This window comes from Rhineura floridana, chromosome 1 (assembly GCF_030035675.1).
Source record: "Rhineura floridana isolate rRhiFlo1 chromosome 1, rRhiFlo1.hap2, whole genome shotgun sequence".
Taxonomy (NCBI): Eukaryota; Metazoa; Chordata; class Lepidosauria; order Squamata; family Rhineuridae; genus Rhineura; species Rhineura floridana.
The window spans coordinates 13,473,263-13,485,270 of NC_084480.1; the positions used below are offsets into that span (position 1 = coordinate 13,473,263).

The window sequence follows — 12,008 nt, forward strand, 5'->3', positions numbered from 1 at the left end:
AGGGCGCTACCACCAAGAATGCCCCGTCTCATACACCCCCTTATAAACAGCTGCTGCCAATGGGACTGTGAGTCTCCTACCACCACCCCTCCCCAGATGACAAAACTCAGATCAGACAGTATTGAGTAAGGTACTCCTTCAAATTTGGCATAAATGAAGAATGGAAAATTTGGGATATAATAATTATGAAGATACAAGAGGGAAGGATCCCTTAGAGGAGACTTTGGGGGGGGTATACGTTTTTGTTGCATCAGAATCAATATAAAACAACTGAAGTAGTAATTATGGATGTATCAAGCATAGTTTAATTAACGAGTTCTATATATGGTAATTGTGTATCATGGGACTGAGAAAAAACAAAAGGGCAGGGAGAGAAGTGACCCTTTAATGTATGAACTCCTTGGATTAGGGAAGAGCAATCCAAGTTAGAGCAAATAATAGATCACTGTCCAGGGCAAGCTGAAGCTCACTTAACTTTGAGGTTGGATTGTGGACTTTAGTTTGCTGTTTCTGTTTTCTCTCTTTTAAAAGAAAGGCAAGTTCTCTTTCATCTACTTTTTATTTTTGGCCCCACACAGCAGATAATAAACCAAGAAGTGGAGGAAAACTAAAAAGGTAAGAGAAATGAGTGCTGCGCGGATAACATAAGTATTAAGGGGGGGTGTAGCCATGCAACACAACATTATTTTTTCTTGATGGGCACATTCCAGTAGTGGGCAGGACCAGATGGACAGGGCCAAACACACACTCAACTGCACATCCTTAATACAGGGCACAGGCACACCCTTGACACAGACGTGCAGAGTCATATGCACAGCACACAGGTGCTGATCCTTCCAGATCAGCTGAAGAGGGAAAGGGGTTATCTTCATCCCAACCATGGCATGCTGGGCAGAGAAGTTTAAGCCTCTCCCCATGCTGTAATCAGGAAAAAACACTGCCTTCCTGTCACCTTATAGGAGCGGATTAGCTGATGAGTGGTTCATGATTTTCTTCTCAACCACGGAGCAGGGAGATTTTAAGTTGCCCAGTGCACCACAGTGGGGCTGAGAACTGGGCTCTTCCCACTCCTCGACTGTCCTGTTCAGAGCGGGATTGACGAGGCTGAGACGCAGGTGCAATCAAATCTTGTTTTATTAAAGTAATGGATACATCAGAAGTGGTACGCTTCATAGAAATTTCTAAGCTAGCTCACTAGAATTCCCTAACTGCACCCTAGACATGCTCTGCAACGCGTGAAGAAAGTTGACTCAGCAATTCGACCCAGAGAGCTGCAGTCTTAAGTAGGGAAAGTTTTAGATCATAATTTCTGGCTCCTTCGCAATTCCTGCCTCTGTCCTGTCCGCTTCTCGCGGTGTCGAGAGCGGAGTGATGGGGTGTGTGCTTCCAACGGCTCTTCCGAAAGAACCGTCTCCTTAGCAACCGGCTCTAGGTCAGGGGGCGGTGATGCACTTGAGGCATCCCGAGAACCGCTTGGTAAAGGGGGAGTCAACGCCAGAGCTTGGACAAGTTACTTTTTTGAACTACAACTCCCATCAGCCCAATCCAGTGGCCATGCTGGCTGGGGCTGATGGGAGTTGTAGTTCAAAAAAGTAACTTTTCCAAGCTCTGGTCAACTCCCCCTCTGGAACATCTTCCAATGGCTCCTCCGACCTGTCTGGGGGCGGCGCGCTCTCCGCTTCCGAGACTGCGCCATCCGTGGGAACTGGCCCGGAGTCAAACTCACTCCCCCTCCCAAGGTCTTGCTCAGACTCAACAATTCCTTGGTCTTCCGTGCCTTCTGACAGCTGGGAAACCTGGAACTCATGTCTCCCCCCTCCCTGGCCCTCGTGGGGAAGCGGAGGCTCAACATCAACTGATCCATGCCAATAAATACATAAGAGAAGACTGCTGGCCTAGGGCAGTGGCCAACCACATGCCTATGGGAAGCCCACAAGCAAGACCTGAGCACAAGAGCACTCTCCCCTCCTGTGGTTTCCAGCAAGTGGCATTCAGAAGCATGCTGCCTCCGACCAAAGAGGCAGAGCATCATCCCTATTGCTTAAACCCTCCCTACCCAACATGTTGCACTGTGAAGGGAGGGTTGTTGGGGTCCCTAAAGAACCAGGGAGTGCCCTGTGAGAGGTATGAGGGGAGGGGCTTCACCTGGGGGAGGAAGCTTGGCCTGGCAACAGTACCGGGAGCTAGATGGGGAAGCCTAGTGAGCCAGAGGTTCCCCATCCTTATCTTATTCCTTCAGCATTTCAAGAAAGGTGGTAAACCTGACTTCCTCCTGAAAGCCTTTTTTATGTCCTAGGGCAGCTAGCAGCGCATGTCGGAATCTTCCTAAAATCAGCCATCATTCAACAACACAGAGGCCGGTTTCAAAAGCTACACCTCATAGGATAGCTGAGCCAAAACCTTCCAGCAAGGACAGCCCTAAACAGGTTGAAATTCCTCTCCCCTGCTTTTTATTAAACTTGGGAATGCATTATGTCTAGCAATTGGATAAGGCAACTGGTAGATTATTGAGGCTGCCAGATGAGGCTAAGGGGGCCTTTTTGGTAGTGGCCTGGGAGAACTTTCTCTGTGGCAGCCCCTAAGTTATGGAACTCCTTCCCTACAGAGGTACATCTGGCACCATCACTGTACAGTTTTTGGTGAATGCTCAAGACGCACCTCTTTACCCTGGCCTTTAGCTCCTGAGACGTATGTTTTCAGATGCCATCCTATTCTGGTGATTGAAATGTATTTTAATTCTTTTTAATATGATATTTTAGATTTTGTAACCCTCCTTGACCTGGGACGTACTGGTGAACCAAAGAACTTGATAGATAAAAGTAATCACTGTAGACATTGGCTTGTTAGGATGGTCTCCCAAATCTAAGGGCTGCATCCAGTGTAGCATTAATTTAAAGTCACTGAGCAGTGTACTTGTTCCACTGGGGAAAATGCTTTGTGCCATTGTAACACTGATGCACAAGAGAATGCATCCGCACAGTGCATAACCTTGTTGCACAACAGATCTGTTGTGCAACGAGTTTCCGCTAGCGCACCTGTTGCGTCGGATTCCTCTTTTGCGCAACATTAAAACTCACTTCATCACTAGCACAAGAGCCCATATGCTAGCAGGTAGAGGATGCTGGATACAGCCCTCACTCTTCATCCTGTTGTATCACACTGGCCCTAGCCTGGACATATCTCTTGCATGTACAGTTCAGGTTGCTGGTTGGTAAAACCCTAAATGGCTTAGGACCTAAATTCCTAGAGGAGTGCCTCTTCCCATATCAATCTGCCTGTGCGTTAAGCTCTTCTGCTGAAGCCTCTCTCTAAGTGCTCCCTTTATCAAAGGTATGCCATTCTATAACAAAGCACTGGGGTTTTTCAGTTGTCGAATGTCCTCCCTGGTGCCTTCCCAATCGTGTTACTTAACCAGGCATTTTGAATTAGTTGTAAATTTTAGATTTGATTTTTTGTTGTTGCTTTATTGCTGTTTGTATTGAAACTTAAACTGCTGTACACAGCCCTGGGATCCTGAGAGGTGGTAGGGTGGTATATGGGTTTTTAAAATAAGAAATACTGTTGCACCATTGGGCCATCTAACCCAGCATGTCTGCTCTGCCTTGAAGTGGCTGTCCAGGGACTCAGAGGCCTTTTCCCAATCCTAAATACTACGGATCTTTTTAAATGGAGATGTCAGGGACTGACCTGATACTGATGGGCTGTGACACATGGATTTGGTATGTTTCACCCATTGTTTGTAGCCTTGTACAAGTCCATGCTAGTCAGTTTCCCAGTAAGCGGGAAAGTATGCTTACTATTCCTGAGGAGTTTGTTCAAATTATCTACAATTTTTTTTCCAGCCCAGGGATGAGGAACTTGTGGCCTTCCAGATACTGTTGGATTCCAACTTCCATCAGCCTCTGCCAGCAACAACTGAAAGGCCAGAGGTTCCCCATTCCTCTTCTAGTCCCTACTGTAATGTTTTCTTTATAACCTAACCATGACTGACTGTCTTTATGGGTTTTTGTCTAAGAGAGTAGGATAAAAAATGGCAGACAGGTAGAAGGATAATTAACACGTGTGATGTCCTGTGATGACCACAGACTGCATTTGGCTTAACAGACATTCTGTCTCCCTGGCAAACCATGGGAGTTAGTACTGGGAGGATCACAACAGCTCTGTCAAGGAATAATTGTTGGTATCTTCAGCAAATTGCAATTCCCTTAAGTTATTGAATGCAAGCATTTCAAATAATCAACTAGATAACAGGAGTAAGACTAGAATTTGATGCCTTAAATATGTTAAGAACATAAGAACATAAGAAGAGCCTGCTGGATCAGGCCAGTGGCCCATCTAGTCCAGCATCCTGTTCTCACAGTGGCCAACCAGGTGCCTGGGGGAAGCTCGCAAGCAGGACCCGAGTGCAAGAACATTCTCCCCTCCTGAGGCTTCCGGCAACTGGTTTTCAGAAGCATGCTGCCTCTGACTAGGGTGGCAGAGCACAGCCATCATGGCTAGTAGCCATTGATAGCCCTGTCCTCCTTGAATTTGTCTAATCTTCTTTTAAAGCCGTCCAAGCTGGTGGCCATTACTGCATCTTGTGGGAGCAAATTCCATAGTTTAACTATGCGCTGAGTAAAGAAGTACTTCCTTTTGTCTGTCCTGAATCTTCCAACATTCAGCTTCTTTGAATGTCCACGAGTTCTAGTATTATGAGAGAGGGAGAAGAACTTTTCTCTATCCACTTTCTCAATGCCCTGCATAATTTTATACCCTTCTATCATGTCTCCTCTGACCCGCCTTTTCTCTAAACTAAAAAGCCCCAAATGCTGCAACCTTTCCTCGTAAGGGAGTCGCTCCATCCCCTTGATCATTCTGGTTGCCCTCTTCTGAACCTTTTCCAACTCTATAATATCCTTTTTGAGATGAGGCGACCAGAACTGTACACAGTATTCCAAATGCGGCCGCACCATAGATTTATACAACGGCATTATGATATCGGCTGTTTTATTTTCAATACCTTTCCTAATTATCCCTAGCATGGAATTTGCCTTTTTCACAGCTGCCTCACACTGGGTCGACATTTTCATTGTGCTGTCCACTACAACCCCGAGGTGTCTCTCCTGGTCGGTCATGGACAGTTCAGACCCCATGAGCATATATGTGAAATTAAGATTTTTTGCTCCAATATGCATAATCTTACACTTGTTTCTATTGAATTGCATTTGCCATTTTTCCGCCCATTCACTCAGTTTGGAGAGGTCTTTTTGGAGCTCTTCGCAATCCCTTTTTGTTTTAACAACCCTGAACAATTTAGTGTCGTCAGCAAACTTGGCCACTTCACTGCTCACTCCTAATTCTAGGTCATTAATGAACAAGTTGAAAAGTACAGGTCCCAATACCGATCCTTGAGGGACTCCACTTTCTACAGCCCTCCAATGGGAGAACTGTCCATTTATTCCTACTCTCTGCTTTCTGCTTCTTAACCAATTCCTTATCCACAAGAGGACCTCTCCTCTTATTCCATGACTGCTAAGCTTCCTCAGAAGTCTTTGGTGAGGTACCTTGTCAAACGCTTTTTGAAAGTCTAAGTACACTATGTCCACTGGATCACCTCTATCTATATGCTTGTTGACACTCTCAAAGAATTCTAGTAGGTTACTGAGACAGGACTTTCCCTTGCAGAAGCCATGCTGGCTCTGCTTCAGCAAGGCTTGTTCTTCTATGTGCTTAGTTAATCTAGCTTTAATAATACTTTCTACCAGTTTTCCAGGGACAGAAGTTAAGCTAACTGGCCTGTAATTTCCGGGATCCCCTCTGGATCCCTTTTTGAAGATTGGCGTTACATTTGCTACTTTCCAGTCCTCAGGCACGGAGGAGGACCCGAGGGACAAGTTACATATTTTAGTTAGCAGATCAGCAATTTCACATCTGAGTTCTTTGAGAACTCTCGGGTGGATGCCATCCGGGCCCGGTGATTTGTCAGTTTTTACATTGTCCATTAAGCCTAGAACTTCCTCTCTCGTTACCACTATTTGTTGCTGAATTGTATACAAGATAAGTCGCAACAAAGAAAGCAAGAGCTTGTTTATTTATCTCTCTAACTGCAGCAAGGATTGTTCTGGCCCAATACTGGAAAAACTCCATGCATTAGGGAATGGTTATTTAAATCATTAGAAATTGCTCATGTGAGTAAGTGAAAAGAGATGGTATAAAAATGAAATGGACAAGCTGTATACATAGTATTTTCTAAATGGCAGCTTTTTGTTTTGCGTTGAAAAAACAATCATGGGTTAGGGAGTCTTGATGTATTTGTGTTTACAGAGAGAATGTGTATAGATTTACATAATTAGAAGGAGGGGGGGAATCAATTTCCTAGGTTCTTTGGGGGTAACCATTACAGTTAAACTAGAATAAAACCAATATGTGTTTCTACTATAGATGTGCCTTGTGTCTTAGCTCTGCATTCCAAAGTGTTAGTTAGCTTGACTTGGATGCAAAGGAGAAAATTGTATGTAGGTCGAGCCTTTTTATTACTTTCGGTGGTCTGTGGACAACATCTAAAGGAGTAATAAGAATGGTCGCAGGCAGAAAAGCTGAAAGATACGCAGTTCTAAGTCACACCTATTCTCAAATGGGGGTTACGAAAGCATTGGCTGTTTGAGGTGGTCCTGCTGCTAAACTTTCATTTCTAGCAACGATTCGCACGTTGCATTAACCCCTAGTTTAAAACAAGTTGTGGTTCAATGTGAACAAGCAGTGGGCTAGCTCATGCGGCTCAGAAGTTCCATGATTCCCCTCCCCTCCTCTTTCTGCTGCCACGCTGCAGGGGAAACAAGCCAGACCGGTTGTTTTTCTCTTTTAGCTGCCTCCTCCCTGTTCTTCAATGGTGTCTCAATAAGCAAACATTGGACTGTTGAGCATTGCTGCTTTTTCTCATTTCCTAAACTGTGCTCTATAGGCAGCAAAAGCGAAGCCTTCACAGATCAGCACCCTTGTGTACTAACAACAACAATCGTGGATGTTACAAGCCCCAGAAGAACACATTGGTTGTAATCTCAAAACTGGTATTTCCTTCTCTCTTTCTTTCTTTCTTTCTTCTATAGGAGATTGACAGTGCTTTTAGTCGAGTGCCATCCGAGTTTGGCTTAAATGTATCTGCAATCCACAAAAGAGGGAGTTCAGAAGGCCCTCATCCTAGAAGGGTTAGTCAGAATCTTAACAGCATGAATGAATTGTTATTATACAAGTGTTTGGGTGCCTGAAGGTGGACACTTGAGGATGCCTTATGACAGCCTTCCCTAACCTGATGTTGCCCTCCAGATGGTTTGGGGTAGCTTCACCTTCCCTGGGCTACTTAAATCCAGGGTGTTCTGGGGGAAGGCAGAAGCCATTTGCAGCCTGAGAGAACTGGTGAGGCAGCCTCACTCCTACCTATCCAGGAGCTACATTTACAGCCTGCGCTCCCAGGCTGAACTGGAGAAGCCTAAGCCACAATGCTAGTGCCATCAGCTCCTGAAGTAAGCCTGAGGATATTTTCTGCTATTTGTTTTGAATTGGGTCACGGCCGGCACCAGCCATGGCTGGGCCTGCCCAGGGCACACGGCGCCTGCACATGCCCTGCCTACGTCTCCTGTTGCTTCATGTGAATGCTGTGTGTGGTGCATGTGTATGTCTATGCGCGCACATGCCTGCCATCAACCAAAATGGCAGCTGGGGTGTCAGCCCCTTAGGGAAGCCTCCACTGCCATTTTGGTTGATGGCACGTATGCACGTGCAGCGTGCACAGCACTCACAGCAACGGAAGAGGTAGGTGGGGTGTGCATGCAGGCTTATTGAAGCCCATGTGGTCTGAATGGGGGGGGTGCCTGGGAGCTCCCTTTCTGCAATCTGCAGCAAGTCGGGAGTCCATGTTGCTGCGGATCGCAGAATGGGAGCGCTACCCTCCCACCCTAAGGAGGGGCTCCTCTGGGCCACAGGTATCTTCAGCCAGGGCCCGACCTGGCCACCCTCTGGTGCCAGCCCCGTATTGGGTAGCCTTGGCAGAAAGGTGTTGTATAAATGAAATAAACTGACTCCAGTTAGCTGTAGGTTCTGAAGGTCAATTTTAGTGACAGGATCCCAAGATACGTTGCTTTGTTGAAGTCCATCTCAGTCATAGACTCAAAGACCAGACCACTAAATTGTTTATAGCTGATGTCAGGAACTATTGGCCCTCCAGATATTGCTGAACTACAATTCCCATCAGCTCCGGCAAGCGTGGCCAATGGTCAAGGATGATGGGAGTTGTAGTTCAGCAACATGTGGAGCGCTAAAGGTTCCCCACACCTGCTTTATAGAATCCTTGCAGGATGTGCAATGTAGGATGCAGCTACAGCAGCCCTGACAGATGGGCCATCCAGCCTCTGCTTAAATGGCTCCAGCAAATGACAGCCCATCATCACCTATTGTTGAACAGTTCTTACTATTAGGAAGTCTCACCCAGTGTTAAACTGAAATCGTTTTCCTTTTAATTTCTACCCGTTAGCTCTAGTTCCGTCCTCTGGAGCATCTTCTGTGTAGCAGCTCTTCAGATACATGGAGACCGTTATCACATCTCTCCTTAATCTTCTCTTTAGGCTCAGCCTTCAAGGTTCTTTTCAGCCATTCCTCCTGGGATCTGGTTTCCAGACTGTTCACTATCCTGGCTTGCCCCCCTTTGTTGCCAAGTCAGGGTGGATGTTCCTGGGAGCCAGGCATGGATGGGTAGAATAATAGAATCATAAACCAGTAGAGTTGGAAGGGGCCTATAAGGCCATCAAGTCCAACCCCCTGCTCAATGCAGGAATCCAAGTTAAAGCTTCCCTGATAGGTGCCTGTCCAGCTGTCTCTTGACTGCCTGCGGTGTTGGAGAGCCCATCGCCTCCCTAGGGTGCGGGGAGCAGGGCTGATACAGCTTTGCTTTTGGGACCCTATGATAAATTAAAATGGAAACTAGACCCAGCCAGATCCAGCACTGCTCAGGATGCTCTTGCTTCCCATTCCCAGATCAGCCCACCAGGGTCGACTGTTAGATAAGTATGAACTATGAGTAGCCTGTTTTCATCCCAACTTGACATGGTTATTAATAAAAACCCTGTAACATTAAGAATTTGGTGTCTGACTTTTCTCATTTTCCTGATCTCCATCTTGTCTTTTCCTTTTGTGCCGTGTCTGTTTTAATGGTACGCCTGAGAACAAAGACAATGCCATTTTTATTAATCTGTGAGCTGCTGTGGGAGCCATTCTGCCTGAAGAGTGAGGTATTTGTGTTTTAAATAAATAGAGTTGGGGGCTGCCCATAAACCACTTTGCCCAGGGCGCTTTCAGCCTGAATTGGCTTGGCAAATAGAGTGGGCAAAATATTCCATTGTTCTGTTCCATTTGTAACAGTTGTGTGTATGTTTTATGATTGTCATGATTTCATCTGTTTTAAATGGCGTTTTCTGTTGCTGTAACCGGTCCTGGGATCTATAGATGAAGGACGGATAAGAAATCTAATAAATAAAACAAGGCAAGTCTGCCACCCGTGGTTGCTCATACCAAAGAACTGAAGGAAGCTTTGATCTTATCATATGACCTCCCTTGGCCTATTGCTGTCCCAGGAGTTTCCCTGTTGGTCTGGCTTCCTAGCCTTTGGTTCCCTGTCTGACATCTTTCACATTCTAGGTTCTGGATATGGTGAACACTACTTGTTTCTCCTGTAGGGTCAAATTATTGATTTTCGTGGGATGATCCAGGATGCTATCAAAGGAGCATCAAATGAAATTGCCTTGCACAGCCTTAACTGCAATCCAGATCCTTCAGTGAGTAATGTTCTTTGTCGTTGTTGTTGTTATGTGCCTTCAAGTCGATGATGACGTATGGCGACCCTATGAATCAGTGACCTCCAATAGCATCTGTTGTGAACCACCCTGTTCAGATCTTGTAAGTTCAGATCTGAATGTTCTTTACACCCAGTAAATAAATAAATAAATAAATAAATAAATAAAGTTGAGAAGTAATCGATGTTGGGTAAATCCAATTGGAAATAAAAGTCCTTGGGAGCAATTATTAGGCTTGCATGCTTCATCCTCTCTCCTTAACATGCATAGATGGAGTTTTCCAAACTGGAATATCCCTCGGCTGTTCAAACACAGGGGCTCCTTTGATCCTGGATAGGATGTCATTTGCAGAGCACAGGAAAATCTCCCCCTGTCCAAATATCCATGGCATCTCCCAGTTCGGACTTTACCTTGTATATTTGGTGAAGAAAGTGGTGAGAGAGTGGGTGAACTCTGAGGCTCTCCCCTTACATTCCAGGATGGAGATGGGGAATACTGTATGAACAGGACTTAAGGCAAAATGTTATTCCAAAAATGGTGTTACATATTTAAAGCTTTCATACATTGAACTGAAGTTTGATAGTCCCTCAAAAAATGGAAACAATATTTTTGCATGCTTAATATATACATTTATTTGTGCCATTTTGTAGGAACGATTATTAAAACCTCTGGGTGCCTTTATTGGGATGACTGGTGAAATGAGAGAGCTTGCGGCTGTGGTGAGCAGGGTAAGATCAAACCTCAGTTCTGAAATTTATTCTGAATGCTAGCCTAATTGGTTGAGGAATTAACCACATATTGTACCAGCAGAAGCCAGGCCTGAGCAACAGGAGGAACACGTATGGATAATCATATTCTAGGCATTGCCCAGCAGGAAAATTTCCTGCACCACCTCCAAGTTTCACTCTTGCACAGCTCCCACCCTCTTCCACGCAAGAGACCTTCCTGTTGTGTTGTGCTACTCTGTGTGTATGTACGTGGGAAATGGTCGCTGACAAAAGTAGGAGACTGGGCTTGATGGTCTATGGCAGGGGTGGGAAACCTCTGGCCTGCAAGCCTAATTAAGCCTGGCACAATTTGGCCCACAACGCCATTTCTCTCATTCCATATGTGACATCAAGTGTAGGAGCTTAGAATGAGCTCCAGATTATTCCATTGCAAGCAAGGCTTGCTGTCAGATGTTGACAGTGAGCCCTGCCAAAACTGGCTACCCCATAAGGAGCTCCCTTGTGCAGCTGAGAGGACTCACTGACACCACGGATCACTGAGCCCCTTTGAAGGCACTCTTTAATTGACAGCATGCCTTCAAAAGACCTCACTGTAACTGCCAATACACAAGTTTCTTTGTAGGTGCACTTTCAGCACCAATCAGCTGATTGGTGCTAACAGCACACCTTCAAGGAGGGGACTTTGAAGTTTCACCTGATGTCATAATGACATCAGGTGATTGCAAGGTGAGCAGACCTACCCACCTGCCAAAGTAGGCCTACAGGGGGTGGGGGAGGAAAGAACCCTAACCATTGGCATGACCCTGAACCTTTCTGGCACGTTTCTGGCTCACTGCTCTGATAGGCAGCTACACCAGCACACACATTAGAGAACGTCTGGACCTTACCTTTCAAAAAGAAGAAAGAGACCATTCAAGCAGTCACCACCTGTAAACTTGATGGAGCCTCAATGTTTCAGCTGATGCAGTGTGAGAAGCTACAGCTAGTGATGTTGGGAGAGCAGACCTTTACATCCGATTAGAGGTCCTCATGTGGGGTACATCGTGGCCTGCCCATAGGCTGTAAAACTCTTGCACTGCAGGTGTAAGCCTAGTTGCTCAGCAGGAAGCCTTATCAGTTTCAATGGGATGTACAGTAGGGCCCTGCTTTTCAGCATTCCGCTAATACAGCAGCGCCAGCGGGGCGATCAGCTGTAGTGCAGGGGGCTCCAGCCACCACGCTCCAGCTGACAGAGATCAGCTGGAGCGTGCTGTCAGCTGTAGCATGGGAAGCTCGCGCGCTATAGCTGATAGCTGTCAGCTGGAGTGCGATGGCTGGAATACAGTAGGGCCCCACTTTCCGGCGGTTTTCACTTTTCGGCAGGGGCCTGGAATGTAACCTGCCATATGAGTGGGGCCCTACTGTACTCCTAGGTGAGCATGTTCAGAATTTTCAGTCCTCTGTTGCAATAACAATT

At 46.0% G+C, this 12,008-nt stretch overlaps 1 protein-coding gene across 1 annotated transcript in view; it reads left to right on the forward strand.

Moving 5' to 3' along the window:
• Positions 1-12,008, forward strand: part of KATNAL2 (katanin catalytic subunit A1 like 2) — a 58,240-nt gene that overhangs the window by 24,900 nt on the left and 21,332 nt on the right. Inside the window, exons 3-7 of the mRNA XM_061640297.1 lie at positions 579-615; positions 2,297-2,426; positions 7,089-7,187; positions 9,708-9,806; positions 10,475-10,552. Of these exons, the coding sequence (XP_061496281.1) occupies positions 579-615; positions 2,297-2,426; positions 7,089-7,187; positions 9,708-9,806; positions 10,475-10,552 (443 nt within the window). The remainder of the gene's footprint in view (positions 1-578; positions 616-2,296; positions 2,427-7,088; positions 7,188-9,707; positions 9,807-10,474; positions 10,553-12,008) is intronic.